Source organism: Chrysochloris asiatica, unplaced genomic scaffold (genome assembly GCF_000296735.1).
Source record: "Chrysochloris asiatica unplaced genomic scaffold, ChrAsi1.0 scaffold00064, whole genome shotgun sequence".
Taxonomy (NCBI): Eukaryota; Metazoa; Chordata; class Mammalia; order Afrosoricida; family Chrysochloridae; genus Chrysochloris; species Chrysochloris asiatica.
The window spans coordinates 12,267,387-12,292,021 of record NW_006408582.1 but is presented as its reverse complement, the minus strand read 5'-3'; the positions used below and the strand labels follow the sequence as shown (position 1 = coordinate 12,292,021).

General features: G+C 36.5%; 1 protein-coding gene across 1 annotated transcript in view; it reads left to right on the top strand.

The window, feature by feature from the left end:
• Positions 1–24,635, top strand: part of ADAM7 (ADAM metallopeptidase domain 7) — a 175,222-nt gene that overhangs the window by 112,169 nt on the left and 38,418 nt on the right. The window contains exons 9-16 of the mRNA XM_006864442.1: positions 2,778–2,849; positions 8,802–8,971; positions 15,321–15,405; positions 17,081–17,211; positions 19,504–19,678; positions 21,871–21,960; positions 23,084–23,279; positions 23,677–23,779. Coding sequence (XP_006864504.1) covers positions 2,778–2,849; positions 8,802–8,971; positions 15,321–15,405; positions 17,081–17,211; positions 19,504–19,678; positions 21,871–21,960; positions 23,084–23,279; positions 23,677–23,779 — 1,022 coding nt within the window. The remainder of the gene's footprint in view (positions 1–2,777; positions 2,850–8,801; positions 8,972–15,320; positions 15,406–17,080; positions 17,212–19,503; positions 19,679–21,870; positions 21,961–23,083; positions 23,280–23,676; positions 23,780–24,635) is intronic.

Below are 24,635 nucleotides of genomic sequence, written 5' to 3'. Positions count from 1 at the left end.
TCTATTTTGATAGTTACAAAAAAATATATATACATTCTTTAAGGAAATGTATCTTTTAAAGGGTTAAATATGAAATTGAACACATCTGCAGGAAGAATTAATGATTGAGAAATAGAAAAATTAGGGGATGAAGAAATTGGAGAACTCACCATGTATGGATAACAGATAATAAAAAGATTTGGGAATTATAAAAGGAAGATAAGACACATGAAAGGTAGACCACAAAAGCTCATACTAGGAGCATATGGGTGATTGGATGAGAAATTACAATTGAGAAACAATTCATGAGAGTTTTCCAGAAATTTTTGTTGCTATTAGTTGCCATCAAGGGGATACTGACTCATGGTAACCCCATCTGTGCAGAAAAAACCTACTCCATAGGGTTTTTGAAGCTGTAATCCTCTGTAAGCAGATCTATAGACCTATCTTCTCAGGCAATTTTAGGTGGGATCTAACCACCAACCTTTTGTCTAGTTGAGGGGTGGGTGGTATTGTGTGTCGTAGTCAGTTCCAACTCATAGCGACCCTATATAGGGTTTCTGAGGCTGTAAACCTTTACAGGAGCAGAAAGCCTTATCTTTTTCCTGCTTAGTGTCTGGTGGATTTGAACTACTGATCTTGAAGTTAGCAGCTCAATTCACAATCTTCTATGATGCCAGGGCCCCTTTTTCGGTTAGCAGTAGAATGTCAAAATATTTGTACCACCAAATGGCTCTACAGTTTCCAATAATATGCTATTGTTGTTGTTAAATGCTGTTGAATTGGTTCCATCATAGTGACACTGTACAGGGTTTCTGAGGAGTAACAGATACATTTGAACCACTGACGTTAAGGTTAGCAGTCCAATGCTTATCCAGGAGTCCAGAAATTAGTGGATAAAAGATAAAACAAGCAGATAACATTGTAAAAAAAATTCAGAATATCAAATATTTAAAATTCCTTAAAAATAAGTCCAAATAAAGAGATTAGAACAAAATGAAACAAAAATAAACCACTGCCATCAAGTAAATTCTAACTCATAAAAATCCTATACCCTGAGACTGTAAATCTTCATGAGTGTCCAATGCCTAGTCAACAGTGCAACTAGGAATCATTTCAAAAAAGGAGATTAGGCAATAGTATTCCAGAAATTGGGAGGAAGAAATCATACTTGTTAAATCAAGTGTGATTGTTAAAATTCTCATCGTTATCAACGAAAATATAACTATTAAAATGCTGTAACTATGAAAGTACATATTTCCCACAAGAATAAAGGAGAATGGAGAGGAATGGTTAAAAAAAAAAAAAAAGAGAGAGAGAGAGAGAGAGAACTGCAAAAAAGAAATAACTTCAGAGTTCCTGAGTATTGGATACACCAGAAGTATAGAGCAATCGAAACCAAGGTGAAAAATTTTTCTGGAAAGAGAAGTGATTAATAATATTAATTGTGGATAATATGATCAGGAAAATGAAGAAAAGGGTGCTTCATGGACTTTATCTTCAAGAGGATATTTGTAAACCTATGAAAAATAGCTTTAGTTGAATGTTGCTGTTGTGGCTAACTGCCATTGAGTTCATTTCAACTCATAGAGACCTTGTATAGTATTTCTGAGATTCTAGTAGAAAGCTTTATCTTTCTTGGAGGAGCAGCTGGTGGGTTAGAATCATTGACGACTTAGTGGTTAGCAATCCAGTGCTTATTTTACGGTGCCACCAAGACTCCTTAGATTCAGAAAATGCATATTCAAAAAAATGTTGTAAATGATGGAAGTAAACTCACTAGTTTCATTTATCCCTATAAGATAGCATTTAATATCATTCATTGCATTTTATTGAGTCCAAATTGTTAATTCTAAGAATAAGATCCTATTGTATAAAAATGGAATATAGTTGTGAAAAGAGAAAAAGGTAAAATAGAATGGAGAACCCTTCTAGAGAGAAGGGGGAGCATAGTTTTCTGACCGTCTTCAGTATATGGTTGACTCCAGGTGTTTTCATGATTATATTGTTGTTGTTGTTGTTAAGTACCATGGAGTCGGTTTCGACTCATAGTGACCCTGTGCAGGGTTTCCGAAGCTGTAAATCTTTACGGGAGCAGAAATCCTCATCTTTCTCCAGCGAAACAACTGGTAGTTTCAACCTGCCGACCTTGAGGTTAGCAGCCCAATTCGTAACCACTACGCTACCAGAACTCCCTTGGTGGTGGTGGTGGTTATGTGCCATGGAGTAGGAAGTGACTCATAGCGATCCTGTACAGGGTTTCCAAGGCTGCAAATCTTTACAGGAGCAGAAAGCCTCATCTTTCTCCGGGGAGAGCTGGTAGTTTCAGACTCCTGACCTTAAGGTTCACAGCCCGATTCATAACAACTACGCTACCAAAGCTCCCTTAGGTTTTTAAATTTTTGTCCACCATGTGAACAGAAAAACTGATACAACTTTTGTTCTTTTCAATACAAACAAGGAGGATCACTAAAAAGTTTCATTTCATCAAAGTAATAAAAATCGATTCTAAAGAATTCTTACTAGTTGGTTTAATAAATGTAGTATAATATAAAAGAAGGAAAAACAAAGTTACAAATAAATTAGCATTCATATTGTCTTTAGAAACTGTTATGTTTCATTTTTTAATAAAAAATATATCTCTGAATAAATTTTCCATATTTTATGTTAACAAGAGCATTTTTCTTCAATATGCCAATGACTCTTTTCTTTTTAAATATTTCATAATGGATTCATTCTTTGAATTTTTATTTGATTCCTAATATTAATGAATTTTCATCTGATGCTTATATCTCCAGTACCACAGGAATATTCATCCTCATGATCTACTAAGGAATCGAATTCTGGGAATGGTCAATTTTGTCAATATGGTAAGTTTTCACACAGTTTGAGACATGCTAAAAATACAAATGGAATGAAAATTTTAAGCTAAATCTCTGATGAATTTTTGTGGTAACCCTAATACTGAGGCAGCTCAAACAACAAACATTTACCAGAGACTAACTAGCAATAATCTCTTGAAATATCCATATCCACAAATGAACCAGAGTTTGAAGATTTATGGTTTTCTAAATAAATACCGGTGATATTTTTTAAAGTTTAAAAATACTTGTCTCTAATCACAAAACTAACACCAGTTATGTATAAACCAAGTGTTATTACTTTTGGCTACTTTTCTATACCCTTCCTTAACAAAATAATTTCCAAGCTACACTTATTTACCTATGCCTTTGCAAAGAATTCAAGATAAATAGTTCAGTAAAACACAATATATAGATTAATCTATCTAATGCAGAATAATAACATCTTTAAAAACAATAGTGTGAATTGTGTACATCTTTCTCATACTACTCCGAAGACACCCCAGCTCTATAACTAGGAGAAAGAAGCATCCAGAAGAAGATTCTGTAAGAAATGGCCTCTAGGTCAGTGGTTATCCATTTAGCAGTTGAAGGACATTTGATCTGTTGATGCATTAGACACTAATGAAAACCAGAAGAGCTGTGGAATGGCATAAAGAGCATCATCCAGGAAGAAAGCAAAAGGTCACTAAAAAGATAGGAAAAAAATAACAGATAAATAAACTGATGTCAGAAGACTTTCTGAAACATGCTTTCCAGCATAGAGGTGCAAAAGCATATGGAAAAGAGGGGCAGGGTTTGATGGTAGACTTGGCAGAGAGGCTGTACAGACTCCAGTCAGTGAAAGCATGAAAAACCCAGAAAAACAACTGGAAGGACTGTCCCAGAACTCTGAACTTGAGATCAAGTGATAAGTTGGTGGTTTGAGTGCTTAAAAGAGGAATAATTGGAATAAGAGTAAGAAAAAAGGTGACTTCTGAACCAGGATGGTCTATGTGCTGCAGCCTTTGTGGGTGGAAAAGAGTGAATGCAAACAGGAATGAGTGTTCCCAGTGCAGAAACTACCCAGCAATCTGTAGAAAGAGGTGCAAGTGTCTTTTTTTGTGGGCTCTGCTCTTTTTTTGTCACATCTTCTCTGTCAGGTCTGCACATATCCATGTGAGTGCACACCTCCAGGGAAGTTCCAACATCATGGCACACAATGTTTTGCCACACACTGAATGAGTAACACAGAGCTGCTGCACCCCTCGGGGGAAGGGTGTTATAATGAAATATTCAAAGACCTGGATTTAGAAACCCAAAAGTGAAAAGAACATGCTCAGCATTTCTCAAGATGAAAGAACTAAAGAAAAAATTTCAAGTCTCAATTTGCAATATTGATGGATTCCATGGGCAAAATATTGAATGATGCAGAAAGTATCAAAAGAAGATGGAAAAAATACACAGATTCACTGTATCAAAAAAATATGGTCATTGTTCAACCATTTTGATTGGTAACACATGATCACAAAAACTGATGGTACTAAAGGTATTGAAACTGCACTGAAAGTATTGGCAAAAATATAGGTTCCAGGAATTTATAGAACAAATTGAAATCTTTCAACAACTGATGAAACACTGCAGATATTCACTCATGCAAAAAAATTTTGAAGACAGCTAACTGGCCACCCAGTTGGAAGAGATCCATATTTGTTTCCATTCCAAAGAGATAAGACTCAAAAGAATGCAGAAGTCATCGAACATTATCATTCATATCACATGTAAGTAAAATATTGCAGAAGATAATTAAAAAATGATTGCAACAGTAAGTTGACAAGGCATTGCCAGAAAAGCTGAATTCAGAAGATTTGGAATGGAGATATCATTGCTGACATCACATGGATCTTGGCTGAAATTAACTAATACCAGAAAGTTTTTTATTTTTTTTTTATTGACTATGCAAAGGCATTTGATTGTGTGAATCATGATAAGCTATGGATAACATTGTGAAGAATTGGTATTTCAGAGCCCTTGATTGTGATCATGAGGAACCTGGGCATTGATCATGAAGCAATTGTTCAAACAGAACAAGGTGATACGGAATGGTTTAAAATCTGGAAAGGTGTGCACCAGGGATATATTCTTTCACCGTATTTATTCAATCTGTATGCTGACAAACGATCTGAGAAGCTGGATTATATGAAGAAGAATGTGGCATCAGGATTGAAGGAAGCCTAAATAACAACCTGTGATATGCAGATGATACAAGCTTGCTTGCTGAGAGAAGAGGATTTACATACCCACTGATTATATCAAAGGCTACAGATTGCAATATATAAACAAAAATCCTCAAAACTGGACCAATAAATAACATCATGATAAATGGCGAAAAGATTGTAGTTGTCAAAGGCTTCATCTTGCTTGGATCCACAATCAACACTCATGAAAGTAGCAATCAAGAAATCAAACAATGTATTGCACTAGGCAAATCTACTGCAAAAGACCACTTTAAAATGGTCAAGAGCAAAAACATCAGTAAGAGCACTGAAGTGTGCCTGACCCAAGCCATGATATTTTCAATTCCCATGCATGTGAAATTTGGGCAATGAATAAAGCAGACTTTAGAAGAATTTACACATTTGAGTTAAACTGTTGGAGAAGAATATTGAAAGTGCCATGTTGTTGTTGTTAGGTGCCATCAAGTTGCTTCTGACTCATAGAGACCTTCTGCACAACTGAACAAAACACAGCTCGGTCCTGCTCCAAGCTCACAATCGTTGCTATGCCTCAGCCTATCGCTTCTGCCACTGTGCCAGTCCATCTCACCGGGATTCTTCCTTTTTTTCTCTGACCCTCCCTTTACCAAACATGATATCATTCTACAATGACTGGTCCCTCCTGACAACATGTCTGAAGTATGAAAGATGAAGTCTGGCCATCCTGGCCTCCAAGGAGCACTCTGGCTGTACTTCTTCCAACATAGATCTATTTGTTCTTTTGGCAGTCCATGGCACTTTTCAATATACTCCCCCAAAACCATAACTCAACTGCATCAATTCTTCAATGGTCTTCCTTATTCACTGTCCAACTTTCACACACGTGGTAGGGAAGTGAAAGTACCATGACTTGGGTGAGGACTTCCAGAAAAGCAAATCTGTTTTGGAAGAAGTACACCCAGAACATTCCTTAGACTTTGATTCTCATACTTCAGACATTTTATCAGGAGGACCAATTCCTGGAGAAAAACATTATATTTGGTAAAGTGGAGGGTCAGTGAAAAAGAGGAAGACCTGCAAAGAGATAAATTGACACCATGGAAGTAGCAATGGGATTAAGCATAGCACAATTGTGAGGATGGAGCAGGACTGGGCAGTGTTTTATTCTGTTGTGCAAAGGGTTGCTATGAGTTGGAACAGACTCAGAGGCACCTAAAAACAACAACAACGGGATAATTTCCTGCCCGTCCCCAGGGTAGAAGGGTTTTCTCCTTTTCCCAAGTTGTCTTCTCTTGAGTCCTAAGAGTAAGTTTACTGTTTCCCTCTAGTTGCTTAAGGTTTTTGTTGCCCAGCAGGAAGGATTTAGGAAGGATTTGTGATTTTTCCATGACACTTCATCCTACCGTTCATCCCTGCACCACCAAGGAGGGTGTCCTTAGTCTCCTATTGATCCCTTTTTTATTCTTGTGATCATCTAAAGTAGGTCCATGAGGAGTCTGTGCATGGGCTGAAATGACTTATGTCAATATAGCTCTATACTCTCATTGTAGCCCACACTTTGGTTGGTTGGTTGGTTGGTTGGTTATGCACCATGGAATAGGTTCCAACTCATTATGCTGACCCTGTATATGGTTTCCAAGGATGTAAATCTTTATAGGAGCAGAAAGCCTCATCTTTCTCCCACAGAATTGCTAGTAGTTTCAAACTGCTGACCTTAAGGTTAGCAGTCCAACTCATAACCACTACACAACCAGAGCTCTTTAGGCCACACTTAGCCTTTTAAAATTCCTTTAAAATGTTTGGTGCATTCTCCCTATCTTCTTATGTGTGGCTCATCAATTCCCCATGTTCTTCCACAGCTAAACCAGTGCTCTAATACTGGTTCTCATTGAAGGAAGCTAGCCTTCCTCAACTTTCATCCTTTTTGGTTACACTGTGACTTCAGCTGTTTGATGATTTCCAGAAAAATAAGTTTTTTTTTTTTAGATTCTCTGGCTTTTTTCATGCCTTCTGGGTAGAAGGGCCACTCCCAGCTTTGTATATCTTAGGCAGGTTAAGAACTCCTCCACATTGTCTACATTTGTGCAATGAAAATTTTTTTGTGCAATAAATCTTTCTCATTTTTTTTTTCTAATTACTAAAAACAGTAAGGAGTAGAGTGTTCAGTTCTTATAGTCATCTCTGATTTCTACAATTTTCTTATGCCTAGCAATTGCTTATCACTACTCTGTTATTAACCAAAAAAAAAAAAAAAAAAATGAGCATCAATGTCTTCCGCTCCATTTCTTATTTCCAAAATAAGCTTGAATATAGAATTACTATATACTAATGAACTTTATCTCAATGTTCCCCTTTCATTTGGGAAGTAACATTGGACACTATATCATAAATAATTTAAAGACATTTGGGAGGCAACATAATATACTACATCATAAACAATCTGGGCCTTCACATTACATTGCTTCTTACTTAACCTTTTATCCTCCACAAAGCCCATATTTACATTTCACTGGATCATCTCTTGTCTTAATGTCCATTATTTTGTGATTTCTTCTACCTCAGAAATCCTAAAGCTTTTTCCCTCTATGAAAAGCAATTTCACCTAGTATACCCTTCCAAATACATATGTCCGACACCACTCAAGCATGCAGAGATACAACATAACTTTCAATTTTATGGCATGTATTCTGACTAGAAGAGAATGCAATCATAGGATGAAAATTATTGTCTCCATTTGTAATTTCATCCACCTTTATGGGTGTTAAGGCCATCCATTAATAGAGAGGTACATGAAACCTGATTAAAGCACACTTTGTTCAGGAGGACACGATACATCAGTTTATCAGATGATAAAATCAAGACTAAGAGGATGGACACCTTACTGGATTACCATGTTGATAAAAGAAATATTCTATAGTTTAAGAGAAGAAATTAACACAGGGTTGTTGTATGACATGAGCAGTAGATGTATTAACAACCAGTTATATTCTCTATTAACATGTTCTTAAATCAGATATTCATAGTTTATCATTCATTCTTTTCGTTCAACCTAGTTTGTACTGGCTTGTATGGAATATAAAATCAATATAAGACAATATTCCTTAGTCTAGAAAGTGTCCTAATATTTGATTAAATCCTGTCTTCTTTTGTCCTGGTATCAAAGTACATGTATCTAAAAACTATGTTTTTACAGAAGCAGATGGGAATAAGAGTGAAAGGATATATGGGCTACAGCTATTTTTGCCTCTATTAAACAATTCCAATGAGGTTTCTTAGACAAGGTAGCAGTAAAAATCAAACACAGAGAACAACCATGATAGTTAAACTAAATTTCTGAAATCCTTTCCAATTTATCACATACAATTTATGACCCAAATAGAAAAATTAATGAAGAATATTCATTCTACTGTGTGATCCTGTTAGTAAATTCATGTTACCATTATACATAAATCCTTAATAAATTCTCTTATAGACCTATCCTGAACCTAGTGCCTTATAATGGTTCAAGGGGAATCAGACTTTGTCAGTCAAGTTTCTTTGTTCTCCATGTTTGATTTTAGAACTGCCTGTTGTTCAAGATCCATAGCAACTCATTCAGTATTCTAGATGATTTACCCTGCATTCTGTGTCAACACAACTTTTGTAAAATGAGGCCTGCACTTTTTGTCTATCTCATAAGTTAAAGTTACACTTTTTAATGTAATGGAATATAGATAAACTTGTTCTAATTGATTGACTTTGTGAAAAATTATCCTTCCTTAAACAGATTTATAAAACTTTGAACATTCATGTGACATTGGTTGGGTTTGAAGTGTGGACAAATGGAGATCAAATAAAAGTAGACTCAAACATAGAAACTACTTTATTAAGTTTCTCTTCTTGGCAAGAAACAATTCTTAAAAAAGGAAAGACATTTGATCACGCTGTGTTGCTCAGGTATGTGTCTGTTTTCCTGCACTACTTAAATGAACTATAAAAAAATAAAACAAAATAAGTTCACACAAATATTTTTTTAAAGCAATTGGCTCTTAATTAGGAGACTGGGACAATTTGTTAAATCTATTTATAAACTTTTAAAGTATTGAAGAGCAGAGATGTCAGCCTGAGGACTAAGGTGCGCCTGACCCAAGCCATGGTATTTTCAACAACCTTAAATGGATGCAAAAGCTGGACAGTGAATAAAGAAGATCATAGAAAAATTGATGCCTTTGAGTTGTGGTGTTGGAGGAGAATACTGAAAGTGCCATGGACTGCCAAAAGAACCAATAGATCTGTTTTGGAAAAAGTGCAACCAGAGTGCTCCTTGGAAGCCAAGGTGGCTAGGCTTTGCCTCTCATACTTTGGACACATTGTCCAGAGAGAACAGTCGCTGGAGAAGGATGCCATGCTGGGTAAGGTGGAGGGTCAGAGAAAAAGAGGAAGACCCCCCAACGAGATGGCCCAGCCAGGTGACATCATTGATGGTGTCAAGTGTAGCGGCAGTAGTGGGGTTGGCCCAGGATCGGACATTGTTTCGTTCTGCTGTGCATTGGGTTGCTATGAGTCGGTTCCGACTCGATGGCACCTGATAACAACAACAACAATTAATAAACAACATCTCAAATACACTATTTAATACTCTTTCTAACATTGATTAGCACTTGTAAGGAAAAATTGGATATATTCATATTCCTGATCACAGTAGAAAATATTATTAGGTAAGTTAAATAATCATAGAATTCATTTACCTTACTTACTTACATCCAGTGTTAACTCCCTCACCCTCCAATGCCATTCCAGGTCCTTGTGCACTATGGCTCCCTTTGCAATATTCCAAACAAATCAAATGTTTTCAAAAAAACACCTCCTTCTCTGGACAAAGACTATTTTAAAAAGTGTCCTATCCAGTGACCAGTGGTGCAAGAGCATGCTCTCTTCTATCTAAGATGACAGATAACTAATCTGATATATTAAATTCTACCACAGCTTTCATCTTTTCAAGTGACAGTTTTCAATTTGTCTGGACTAACAGATTCTGAACTACTAAAGAAAGAAGTTATTTTAATCATTTTCATTATTCAAAACACCTACCCCCTTCTTAGTCCACTACCAAATGATAAACAATTGTATTGGTCATCTGATTATAGCCTTACATTGAGACATGACTATGTTATCTCAAAGAATGTTTAATTGTGGAAAACCTTCTTTACAACAATGAAGTCTTTAACGTTTTTTGACACACTTAAAGCTACTTTGTTAGGATGGTGTCCACTTCATCTACCAAGCAAACACATATACACACATAAACAAATTTTCCCCTAAGGGCTGCAAAAATATCTTGCAAAATATTATGCCTAGATATTAGTTTTCAGTCTGAACTCAAAACTAGTGAAGACTCCAAGGAATACACCTGAAAGTCAGACCTAGCACTTTGATAGTATGATGGGACTGAACTAGATTCCAAGGTAATAATCATTCCTAAATTGTGTATATGGAATAGGTCATAGCACATATCTCCAGTGAAGAAGATGGGGCTGGCTTGGGCTTAGATAGCCATGCATTACCATGGCCAAATATCATGAGTGAGGAATAGTAAGTAATAAGTCATTTATATGAGCAAAGATAGCCTCCTAACCGACTCCTTGTGTAAATAAATGTTAGGTCCCCTTCAGCTGGAACTGACTCATAGCAATCCCATGCACAACAGAACAAAACACTGCCCGGCCCTGCACCAACGTCACAATGGTTGCTATGCCTGAGTTCATTGCTGCTGCCACTGTGCCAATCCATCTCTTAGGGGATCTTCCTCTTTTTCTACAACCTTCCACCTTACCAAACATGTTGTCCTTCTTCAGTGTCTGGCCCCATCTGAAAATATGTCCAAAGTATAAGAGATGAAATCCATCCACTTGGCTTCCAAGAACACTCTGGCTGTAATTCCAACACAGATTTTTTTGTGTTTGTTTTTCTTTTGTAGTCCATGGCACTTTTAATATTCTCCTCCAAAACCATAAATCAAATTCATCAATTATTCTATGGTCTTCTTTATTCACTGTCCAACTTTCACATGAATATGAGGTTATTGAAAATACTATGGTTTGGGACAGGCACACCTTAGTCCTCAAACTGACACCACTGTTCTTCAACACTTTAAAGAGGTCTTGTGCAGCAGATCTGTCTAATGTAATACGTCACTTAATATACTGACTGCTGCTTCCAAGAGTGTTGATAGTTGCTCCAAGAAAAATGAGGTCTTTGATAACATCAATCTTTCTCTGTTTATATGGATATTGCTTATTGGTCCAGAGGTGAGGATTTTTGTTTTCTTTACATTGAGATGCAACCTATACTGAAGGCAGCGGTCTTTGATCTTCATCAGTAATATTTTAAGTCCTCTTTGTTTTCAGCAAGCAAGACTGCATACCGCAGGTTGTGAACAAGACTTCCTCCAATCCTCATGCCACATTTTTCTTCATATAATTCAGCTTCTCAGATTATATTATCAGCATACATATTGAATAAATGTGATGAGATATCACAACCCTGTTGCACACCTTTCTTAATTTTAAACCATTCAGTTTCCCCTTGTTTTGTTCAAACAGAACAATTCTGTTCTTGGTCTATGTACTCGTTCCTCATGAGCACAATTGAGTATTCTAGAATACTTTGCAATGTTGTCTATAGCTTGTCATGATCCACACAATAGAAAGCCTTTGTGTAGTCAATAAACACAGGTATACATCTTTTTGGTATTCTCTGCTTTCAGCCAAGATCCATCTGACATCAGTAATGCTATCCCTGGTTCCTTGTCCTCTCCTGAATCTAGCTTGAAGCTCTGGAAGTGCTCTGTCAATGTATGATTGCAGCCATTTTTGTGTTATTTTTAGGAAAACTTTACTCACATGGGATGTCAATGATATTGTCAGACAATTTCCTCATTTCATTGGGTCATCTCCCTTTGGAATGGACACAAATATGTATCTCTTCCAGTCAGTGGACCAGTTAGTTGTCTTCCAAATTTCTTAGAATAGATGAGTGAGTGCCTCCAGTGCCACCTCACTTTGTTGAAAGAATTCAATTTGCATTTCATCTAATCTTGGTGCCTTGTTCTTTGCCAATTCCTTCAATTCTCCTTGGATGTCTTTCTTCAGGATCATTGGCTCATGATCATATGATCGCTCTTGAAATGGTTGAACATTGGCCATTTCTTTTTGGTACAGTGACCTTTGTTTAATCCTTTTTTTGATGCTTTCTTCATCATTCAATGTTTTGTCTATAGAATCCTTCAATACTGTGCATCATGGTTTGACTTTTTTCTTCAGTTCCCTCAACTTGAGAAATGCTGAGCATGGTCTTCAATTTTCATTTCCTAACTTCAGGATTTTGCACATTTCATTATAATATTTGACTTTGACTTCTCAGGCTGAACTTTGAAATTTTTTGCTCAGCTCTTATACCACCTCACTTTTCCATTTGCTTTTGCATCTCTATGCTGCAGAGTAAGTTTCAGAGTCTCTTCTGACATATATTTTGGTGTTTTCCTTCTTTTTTATCTTCTTAATGACCTTTTGCCTTATTCCTGTATGATGTTCTTGATGTCATCCCACAACTCATCTGGTCTTCGGTCTTTAGTGTCTAATGCCTCAAATCTGTTCTTCAGATGATCTCTAAATTCAGGTGGGATATATTCAAGGTCATATCTTGGCTCTTATGGACTTGTTTTAAATTTCTCCAGCTTCAGCCTTAATTTGCATATGAACAATTGATGATCTATCCCACTTTGTGCCCCTGGCATTGTTTTGACTGATGACATGGAGTTTTTCTGTAGTATCTTTCCACAAATGTAATCAATTCGATTTCTATGTATTCTATATGGTGTGGTCCTTGTGTATAGTTGTCTTTTATGTTGTTTAAAATAAAAGTATCTGCAATAAACAAGTCATTGATCTTGCAAAAATCTATCATGCTGTCTCCAGCATTGTTTCCATCACCTAGGTCATATTTTCCAACTAATGATCATTCTCTTTGTTTCCAACATTGCATTCTAATTGCCAGTAGTTATCAATACAACTTGATTGCATCTTTGAATTCTTTCAGACTGAGGAAGTTGGTAGATTTCTTCAATTTCATCATCAATGGCTTTAGTGGTTTGTGCAAATTTTTGAGTAATTGTGGTATTAACTGGTCTTTCTTGTAGGGATATTATTCTATCACAGACAGCATTGTACCTCATGACTGATGTAGATATGTTCTTTTTGATGATGGATGCGACACTTTTCCTCTTCAATTTATCACTCCTATAATAGTAAATCATGTGATTGTCAGATTCAAAGTGACCAATATCAGGCCAATTCAGCTAACTAATGCCTAGGTTATCTATACTTATGCATTCCATTTCATTTTTGATAATTTCTAATTTTCCTAGATTTGTACTTTGTACATTCCATGTTCTGATTATTAATGGATGTTTACAGCTGTTTCTTTTCATTTTGAGTTGTGCCCCATCAACAAATGAAGGTCTTGTGGATTTTACTCTATTTACCTCATCACAGTCAACTCTACTTTGAGGAGGCAGCTCTTCCCTGGTCACATTTTGTGTGCCTTCCAACCTGAGGGGCTCCTTTTCCGGCACCATATCTGACAATATTCTGGTTCTCTTCATCATGTTTCAATAGTCAATAATCTGGTGCTAACCATGTTCCACTTCAATTCATAAGATTTCCAGTGACTTAATATTCATAAGTAGTCTGTCTCTCTTTGTCTGTCTTTGTCTGTAAGCTCAGCTGAAACCTGTCCACTGTGGGAACCCTTCTGCTATTTAAAATACCTGTGGAATAGCTTCCAGATTCACAGTATAACACACAAACAACCAGAGTATGACAAACTGATGAACAAATGGTGGTATACTTTCATAAATAATCTCTCATTCTGAACAGTTACTTTTTACACCAATAGAATGTCTGACATTAGGATGGCAGGGGCAATACTACTAAAATGCCATCTGGGTAAAATTGAGTCTTGTGTTGGGTTTCTTATGTGCTTTTCTTTTTATATTCACATAGATTTAGGAAGTGGTAAAACAGCATTATGGCATTATCAGGGTGTTACACTTGGTTTGAAATGTCCATGAGAAAATTAGGCTCCTGATTATACTTCTGCTATGTTTCACCTTCATAGATGATCTCCCAAGGTCTTCAAAATCTAAAAATACCAGCATTCTAAGTTTCTCTAAAATGCAGAGTCAAGTCTGAAACTTAAAAATGCAGGGGCAGGATCATTTCAAAATTAAAGAACAAAACAGAGCATATAATTTTGATCAAATGAGCTAAAGGCTTAGAGTTCACCTAGCATGACTGCCTTTCTTGTATTTAAATCTTCTCTATAATAATTGTGGTCCTCAAGCCTTCAAATACTGAAAACCCAACCATGATTGTTTTTATTGAAAGCAAATCCAATTTAGGCTATATAATACATGAATCTATAACTTTTTTTTTTTTTTAGGTCTTCCAAAAACCAGTCTTGTTTTCATTTGACAGTTTTTTAAATTTGGTTACAGCTATCGAACATTCTATGAAGGTCTAGGGTTGATTAAATGTTTTTTAAAAACATTTCAACTGCTCTTAATTAATGATGGCATTGTCTCCATTCACTTTGGGCACACACTCATTGATTTATGTATTTATTTACTTAGGTGATTTGAAATGTTAGAGGAACATAGGTAGTATAATGAATTTTCAATTGTTACTAACCTAAATATTGGTGGTACCAGCCCACCCAGGAGCTCTGCAGAAGAAAGACCTGATAATCTGCTTCTATAATGATTCCTGTCAAGGAAATCTTATAGGGCAGTTCTACTCTGTAATATACAAGGTTGTCATGAGTTTAATTTGACTTTAGGACAAACTGTTGAATAGAAGATTGGTGTTGAGTACATTCACTATATTGCCTTTTCTCTCTCAACCTTTACCTTTTAAAAAGTTCATTCAAAGGTAAGTGTAAAGTAGATTAGAATCTTTACTAGATAAGTAAAATGGACTCCAATATTATTTATTTTACAAAATTTATTTTTATAGTTTCAATCTAAGATCACATTAGGTCTTTCAATGTCTATGCTATACTACAGGATTAAAACCAGCTAACTGTCAATGAAGGACATTGTCAGTTCCAGAATTTCAGACATAAGAAGATACTTTCACCATTACCCAATGAAAACTCATTAGCGTTGTGGTGGTTCACTGCAATGTAATCTTTATGTTAATGAAGCTACTAACTTAAATTGAAGAGTTTATTTGTGTCTTTTTTATAGTGGAAAGTGGCTCTACACACATGCACAAGGAACATCTTATCCAAGTAGGATGTGTCTGCCCTACTATTCTTGCAGTGTTGTTAAGGTGGGCTGTATTTTATTTATTCTTTATTACCTCACAAGAGTTTGAATTAAATTTCTAAAATGTCCTACGCTTGATTAAAATGGGCCATGTAAGCTCTATGCTACATATTTCTACCAAGATATGTTATAAAGGAACTACCATATTTCTTTATCAAATAGGAATCAAAAGGTCATATAAAAACTACAGTTGAGTAATGAAGGTAAACCATTATGGTTGACAGTTTAGAAAAAACATTGCATGCAGATTAACATATAAAGATTTAGAGTGCTCTTTTTGTACATTTAATATTATTATTTATACGGACATATGATGTACACAACTCTTGATGGTTGATTTAGCAAATGAGGATACTTATTGTTTTCCTGATAGAAAATAAATAAATAAACAACTTAATATATCACATCAAGACACCCTTGCAGTTCATTTTCAGAAACCATTAGACCTACAAATTGGCAACACTACTTGTTTATCTGATCTTTTCCCAAGTCACTAAGCTTCTAGCAAATGCTGCCCAACTAGCTGTATCTATAATGTTCTTGAATAAATCAAGATTTGGATGTATTGCTTTTAGTTCCTCTGTCTGGGAATTAAAATCTAGTACTGATTAAAATAACTGTAATCTTGGTGTGACATTGTATGATAAACACTTAACCTCAAGGTCAGTTTGAACCACAAAGTAGGTTCACAGACATACAGGTTGAGGTAACAATCAACTCTATACTGGATTTTAACTTTCTGAATTTCAGGTTTCTTCTTAATGAAAACTACTTCCCATTATTTCCTTTTTGTACAATGTGAGACTATAAATTGGTATCAGGAAATACAGCTATGTGAATCCCTTTTGAATATTAGGTACAGACAGAGTTGTTACTATTAAGTGCCTTCAAGTCAGTTTTGACTCATAGTGATCCTGTATAGGATTGCCAACGAGCAACTGATGGGTTCGAACCACCAAATTCATAGCTTGCAGTCCAGTGCTTAATGTACAGTGCCACACCAAGAACCCACACACAGAATAGACAACCGATAATATTTATTTAATTTTATTAGATAGTTATTGTAGTCCAGTGCCATTGAATCTGTTCCTATTCAATGTTCTTGTTGCTGTTAAGTTCAGTCAAGTAGATTCTGACTCATAGCAAACCTGTACAGGATTTCTAATGATCAGCTGGTGAGCTTGAACTGTCAATCTGTGCATTAACCCACAGCACCACATCAGGACTGTTCCTACTCATAGAGGCCCTGTTACAGGGTTTCTGAGGCTTGACCTCTTCAATGGAGCAGAAAGCCTCATCTTTTTTTTGGCAGAGCCACTGGCAGGCTCAAACCACGCAGTTCAGTGCTTATCATAGGGAGTCCCTGAACTTTCATTAGATAGTATGAGTTAATATTTTTTTAATTATTTATAAGGAGTCTATAGAAATACAATTGCTATTATTGCACCATAAAGTAAAATTTCAAAATGTTTGTACTAAAGTCACTTAAAAGGTTATTGTTCCAACCTTATTATATAATTAAGGAAACTGAGGCATAAATAAGGGAAGTAACTACATGCTTTCCTTTAGCTAGGTACAAGAAACCATATCACTTAATCATTTGTTCAGTTTACTATGTACCACAGTGTGCTATCTTTTAGAAACTTCTAATGCACTCATTTTTTTTTTTTTTTCATCAGGATCTCTTACCTGACATAAATATAGTTGCAAACAGAATGGCCCATCAGTTGGGGCATAGCCTTGGGATGCAGCATGATGAATTCCCATGCACCTGTAACTTTGGAAGATGTGTAATGGATAGCAGTGGAAGGTAAGGGTCAAACGATATAGAAAATATCTTCAAATATTTTGGAAGTGGCTTTTCATATAATGCCTATTGGAATATATTCAGTGGATTAAAACACACACACACACACACACACACACACACACACACACATATATATATATATACACCCTGAAAGAGTCATAACTAAACCAGGCATGGCAAGAAAAGAAGTTTCCTTTTGGGGATTGAATCTCATCAGTGTCTTTCTCTAATGACATGGCAAAAGGAATTCTAAAACTCCATCTAGAGTTGTTATTGTTAAATGCTATCTAGTCAATTCCAACTCATAGCAACCCTGTATATAGTTTCCAAGGAGCAGCTGGTGAGTTTGAACTACCAATTTTGTGGTTCACAGTCTACTGCTGATCTTAGAGCACTCCTGGTGTGGCACTGTAGGATGATCAGCCCTGGACTGTAAACCACAAGTTCGGCAGTTCAAACACACCAGCTGCTTCTCAGAAATCCTATACAGGGTGCTATGAGTCAGAACCAACTCAATGGCACTTAACAACAACAACAACATACCAAGGCATTTAAGGAAGAATTAAATTCCCCATGCCTTGTTTGGCCATTGTTACTATAACCTATAATTTCTTTCCTCTTCAAATTTTAACTAAAATGTCTCTCTTCAAGGCCTTTTTGACCACTTGATCCAACATTTCAATATTGTCCTCACACACAGATCTTTGACATTTTCCATGGCCCTTTGGTTTTTGATTTCTCCTAAGCACTTGTCACAGCCTAACATATTTTATATATTTTAGTTCTCTTGACTAATGAAGTCTTAAATTTGTATCTGTTTATATTACTACTGTCTAGAAGTCTCAGGAAAATGCTGTTGTTAACTGATTGTATAGGCCCCTGACTCATAGTGACCTCAATCACAATAGAGCAAACCACTGCCTAGTCCTGCACCAGCCTCATGCTCATTGGGAGATATGACCACTGGAATTACATTGACTGATTTTCAGATACCAGGCCTTCCTCCTAGTACATCTTACTGTGAAGGGTCCACTGAAACCTATTCAGCATCTTAGCACACACAAACCATTTGCTGTCCAATCAGTTCTGACTGATAATGGCCCTATAGGACAAGGTAGGTTTTCTAAGGCTGTGATCTTTATGGAAGCAAACTGGCTCATCTTTCTCCTCTAGAATCACTGGTGGAATCAAACCACTGCCTTTTCAGTTAGCAATTGAGCACTTAAAGATTGCACCACTAAGGATCCAAAAATACATAAACTGGCGCTAACAGATGGGAAACGACCATGCATGAAATGGACCCAGGGTCTACCCCATGGAAGGTCTACCCCATGGAAGGAGAGAGTCACAGAATTATCACTGTTTTCTAGGCACATGTTAGCTACTCCATAAGTACTTATAGAATGAAAGAATATCCAGAATCCCCATATTATATGTAAGCATTTTATGATTCATCCCTAAATTTACACATCTTCACAGTAAAAGCCATAATCCATTGTACATCATAAGAAAAATGTCTGTTAATGATGATCATTGTTTCCATATAACAATTACATGAGTTAAAGTAGCAAAAACACCCAACTCAATGGCTAGGATAAAGTAAGCACTGAGTTACTAGGTTTTACATCAATATCTATATAATTAGTAATGTTGCAGGCAGTGGGGGTTACAACCATTCCAATCTAATGTAATCAGGACTATATGTAATATGTTTTCAACCACTGTGTCAGTATAATGTAAAAACTGTGTAAAAATACCAGATTCAAAGAAGTATATCACATTCCTGGAATATTTAAGATTTTTAAAAAATAAACAATTTGGTTCAACAAACCAAATTTTTAGAGGAGTCATTTGTGCCAGGCACTATCTACCAGTGATGACTTAAAGGAAAAAAAGAAGAAGTTGTACAGGCTATATATACCTTTAAAAGCTTAAACTCTTGTAGGGATGATAAGCGTGTATAGAAATTACTGCAATAGAAACAAATAACAGGCAATATGGGAGTAGCAAAGACAATCAGTCTTAAACTGGGGCTTTAGGAAAAGATTTTGGGAGGGATATGTAGCCAGAGCATTGCCAGCAAAATAGAAGGTGTTGACTGTGTGTCCATTTCTTTTTTCTATAAAAATGAACCCAGCTATTGGTTTGCTGTAACAGTAAAGACAAGTGTAAGAGATGCCAATGGACTTCTAGAGTTTATCATCTATAATTGCTATTTCTAAATTGTTTCACAGTTGTTTTACTACTATGCATCAACATAATTGTTTCCTTTTTACCTCATCTTACCTTTAGCATTCCTGCGCTAAAATTTAGTAAATGCAGCAAAAACCAATACTTGAGATATCTGAAGGATTATAAGCCAACGTGCATGTCAAATATTGCATTTTCTGATAGCTTATATGATTTTCCATATTGTGGAAACAAGAATTTGGATGAAGGAGAAGAGTGTGATTGTGGCTCTGTTCAGGTATTTGAAAATGATGTTGTCGTTAAACTACAAACTTTATACTCATCTAAAACCCAGGCAGGATGGAGCTATAAATCAATCATGGTGTTCCTTATAAAACTTCACAAATGGCATGATTTGTTTTCATTTGGAAACAAGCTATGGGTGTAGTCTTATTGTAAGCCTTTTCTTTTCTTTTTTTTTTTTTTTTTACCAAGTTATTAATCACATATAATTATCATGTGAGATATCAACAGCAACTCTTTTGCCTTGTTTATATATTAACTTGCTCTTCTTGCGAGAAGGGCCCATAGGTAGCATTGTCTAATCTCTCATGCCCAGTAGAAACGTATTCTACAAAACCTCCCACAGTCAGTCATTGGAGTTTAACTATGGATTTTATGAAGGAGCTCAGGTAGCATAGTGGTTGCAAATTGGGCTGCGAACCTCACAGTCAGCAGTTCGAAACTATCAGCTGTTACGTGGGAGAAAGATGAGGCTTTCTGCTCCCACATAGACTCGGAAACCCTATGAGTCGGAACCGACTCCACGGCACACAACAACAACAAGGATTTTATGAGGCTAGCCTAAGTCACAGCAGGATAGTTCAAATTATTAGAAAACATTTTCTTATTAGAACAGAAAACTTTTAACCTGTTGCTTACTTATTAAGTACCCTGGAACCATAGTGGGTTATATGTTGGGCTTGTAACAGCAGGGTAAGCAGTTCAAATATACTCCATGGGATAAAGATGAGTCTTTCTGCTCTTACAAAGAGTTACAACTTCGGAAACCCAACGTAGGATCTCTGAGTCAGAACTGACTCCATGGCACATAACCACCACCACCACCAACACCAATTTATTGCAGTCTTAGTCTCTGAAACATTTAGAATAAGACTTTGAGGCAAATTTTAAATTAATTCTTAATCTGAAACAAAAAATGACTATTCTTTTCAAGAACTTTTTATATAGTATATGTCCTAGACAATGACTTCTCAAACTGTAAAGTACATATCAATCACTTGGAAATATTGTTAAAATATGGATTTTGATTCAGTAAATCTGGGGCTGGGGCTGAGATTCTAGGTTCCTACCAATCAAGTTCCAAAGTTCTGCTGGTGCTACTACCTGAGGATCTGAGGATCACATGTTTAGTATCATCACTGAACACTGCCCAATCCAAAGGAGATCTACTAGGATGGTGGGTGAGCCTCCATGATCAGAGCCCATGTATTAATTAAAGATTTCATATGAAGACTATGACTTGTTCAGAAAGTAGGAGATACAGACTTTGACTGTTTGAATTATACATGTCAAAAATGGTGAATAGGCATATGATGTGTTCTTTAAATTTTTATAGCAATAAAAAACATTAGTTGACCAAAAAAAAAAAAAAAAAAAAAGTTTTACCTTTGAAAATTGGAACTTTTGCCTATTCTTTGAAATAGTACTACACTTTCTTTCTAACAAAGTATCTTACCTGAGCAGACTCAGCTCACTACCTTTGTAGCTTTAATTCTATTAGAACAGATATAATAAAGATTATTATGCCTAAACTTGTTGTTGTTGTTGTTAAGTGCCATCGAGTTGGTATTGACTCATGGTGACCCTGTACAGGGCTTCCGAGGCTATAAATCTTTACAGGAGCAGAAAACCTCATCTTTCTCCCATGGAACAGCTGGTAGTTTCGAACTGCTGACCTTAAAGTTCACAGCCTAATTCATAACCACTACGGTTTAGAGCCTCTATAATAATTATTCAGTGATATATTGAAAAAAGAAAGGTCATCTCAAAATACTGGGGGTCTGAGCAAAACTTAAAACCATATCCTCAGATGTTTCCTACCAGAAAACCTTTTTACACTGGAAACGTTTTACATAGGAAACCAACAGGACCTTCCCAGGGAATAAAAGTCTTCAAAAGAATGGAAGGTCACAAATTTTTGGACTCTATTTTTCCCCATGAGAATTCATTAGCCATGGAGTCCTGAATAGCTATGAAGAAAAAAAAAAAAAAAAAACACAAAGCAAAAGTTCCAAATAATATTTCTAAGCAGTAGTCTTTACATACTTATCATAACCAAAGATTATGCCTTTTCATTGATGTCTTAGCAATAAATAATATTACAACAGACACAGACTGAAGTAACTGTTCAAATAGGAACCAAACTGCAAACTAATTCATGGTATTTTAATTTTGGTTATTGCCCAGGAATGCACTAACCCTTGCTGTGATGCTGACAAATGTATGTTGAAGCCAGGATTTACTTGTGCAGAAGGAGAATGCTGTGAATCTTGTCAGGTAAGGTCTTTTCTCTGTTTATAAAGTGCACATAAGACAAAAGAGCTCTCTGGCCACTTGATCCTACGTGACTGATCTCAGAATGGAACTAGGCTTGCTAATACCCAACAGTGCCTCTTCTGCAATGCTCTGACATCTGAGCACTGAGTTGTGGTAGATTCTGGTGAATGGAGAAGGTGATGTGTCATCCTTGGCCATTTGTGAATCATTCCCAATCTGTATAACTTTAGACAGGAGAAAATTGATATATCAACATCCATCAGTATTCCTGAAGATAGAGGGATTATATTGGAATTGGAATGTAATAGCAGCTAATAGTTGGTAAAATATTCCAAAGGAAGATGAGCAGAAATACAAATGCCTTTGTACAAAGATCTAGCAACACTTTTTTTCACCTCATTAGATTGTGGAGGCAAGCCTCATTCATCTTTAAACCTCTCTAGAATCCAAAACAATTAGATGTGTATAAAATGCCAGAATCAGAGACTCTGTCCATGCAATTCTCTGATTTTCACCAGTTCATTTACAAAGATCTGATTTCTTAGGACCAGATAGGCCGTGTTATATAGGGAGATACCCAGTTTTGTGGGATGAGTGTGCATGTGTCAGAGCAGGATATATTAGAGCAAGGTGTGTAAAAAAAAAGATAAGCTGAACAAGAACACTTGTCCATTTCTCCATTGTTTGTGAATTTCAACTTTGTCCATAGTTGGTCTGATACCAAATTTCACAAACACTCCCTCCCTTGCCATACTGAAAATTACATACATTTAAGAATGATCATCAAGGAGCTCTGGTAGCGTAGTGGTTATGAATTGGGCTGCGAACCTTAAGGTCAGCGGTTCGAAACTACCAGCCGCTCTGCGGGAGAAAGATGAGGCTTTCTACTCCCGTAAAGATTTACACCCTCGGAAACCCTGTATAGGGTCGCTATGGGTTGGAACCGACTCGATGGCACTTAACAACAACAACAAGAATGATCATCAGTAGAATGGAGGAGGAGGTTATGATACAGCCTTAAACTCTTTTCTGGACTAATTAAGCAGCTCAACCTCCTGCCCTCTATTGAGAATGTGCTACCTAAATGTGTCTTAACTTCAGTTTCTTTGCTTTTTCTCAATAGTTGAAAGTAGCAGGGTCAATCTGCAGACCAGCAAAAGATGAGTGTGATTTTTCTGAAATGTGTAATGGCCACTCCTCCAAGTGTCCTAAGGATGAATTCCAAGTAAATGGATTCCCTTGCAAGAATGAAGAAGGCTACTGCTTCCTAGGGAAGTGTCCCACCCGGGATGATCAGTGCTCTGAACTGTTTGATGATGGTGAGAGACAATAACAGTGTATGACTGATAAAGAAAATAGTATTTCTTTGCTATTTTCCTGCAAGAATCTGGGACAGACATGAAGATGTGGTTATTTGTGGTATTCTTCCACGATATTGCATAGCATCTCTCTGTATGTGGGTTTCATAACCTTGATCTTACCTCTAATCTTAATTGATTAGTTTAGTGTGCAGGCTAAGATATATTTGTTACTTTTTCTTGGTTATGCTCCTTATTAAAATGCCCTCCTCAAACAATAACATAGCTCTTTATTCCATTCTGTTTTACCACCACATGGTACTGAAAGTTCAATCACATCAGAGAAGTAAAGTCTTTCACGATTCATGGTATTCATGCTTTCATTCTATTACTTTTATCACCCCACCTTGAACCTCAGAAGCAAAAGGAAGTCATGATATCTGCTACAAGATGAACAAAAATGGAGATGAATTTGGATACTGCAGAAACACGAACAACAATTTTGTTGCCTGCAAAGAGAGGTAAGCATCTAGTGAAGAAAACAAAATAGCCTCAGAAAGTGTTTTGCAAAATCAGATGTGTTTCTGCTCTGATAGCTGCTAACCTCTATTTACTGAAGAGATAAAGAGAGGGTAGAGCAGGGAAGGGGCCTTAAATCAAAGCTAGTGAAACATACGCATGTATGTATGTGTATATAAGAAATCTATTATCTTACCATTGTAGAGTAGCATGTTCCCAGAGGAAAGGAGAGAAAAAGAGTCCCTCCCATGTGTCCATCATATTGCGAGCAGACCACATCTCCATGGATTGTTGTTGTTGTTAGGTGCCACCGAATTGGCACCGACTTATAGCGACCTTATGCACAGCAGAACAGAACAATGTCCGATCCTGGGCCAACCTCACTACTGTTGCCACAGTTGAGTCCATCGATGCTGCCACCTGGCCAATCCATATCATTGGGGGTCTTCCTCTTTTTCTCTGACCCTCCATTTTACCAAGCATGATATCCTTCTCCAGCAACTGTTCCCTCCTGACAATATGTCCAAAGTATGAGAGATGAAGTTTGGCTATCTTGGCCTCTAGGAGCACTGTAGCTGTACTTCTTCCAAAACAGATCTATTGGTTCTTTTGGCAGTCCATGGCAATTTTAGTATTCTCCTCCAACACCATAATTCAAAAGCATCAATTCTTCTACGATCTTCCTTATTCATTGTCCAGCTTTCACATCCATATGAGGTTATTGACTTTACCATGGCTTGGGTCAGGCGCACTTTAGTCCTCAAGCTGACATCTTTGCTCTTCAACATTTTAAAAAGTTCCTGTCTAGCAGATTTGCCTAACGTAATACGTCATCTGATCTCTTGACTGCTGCTTCCG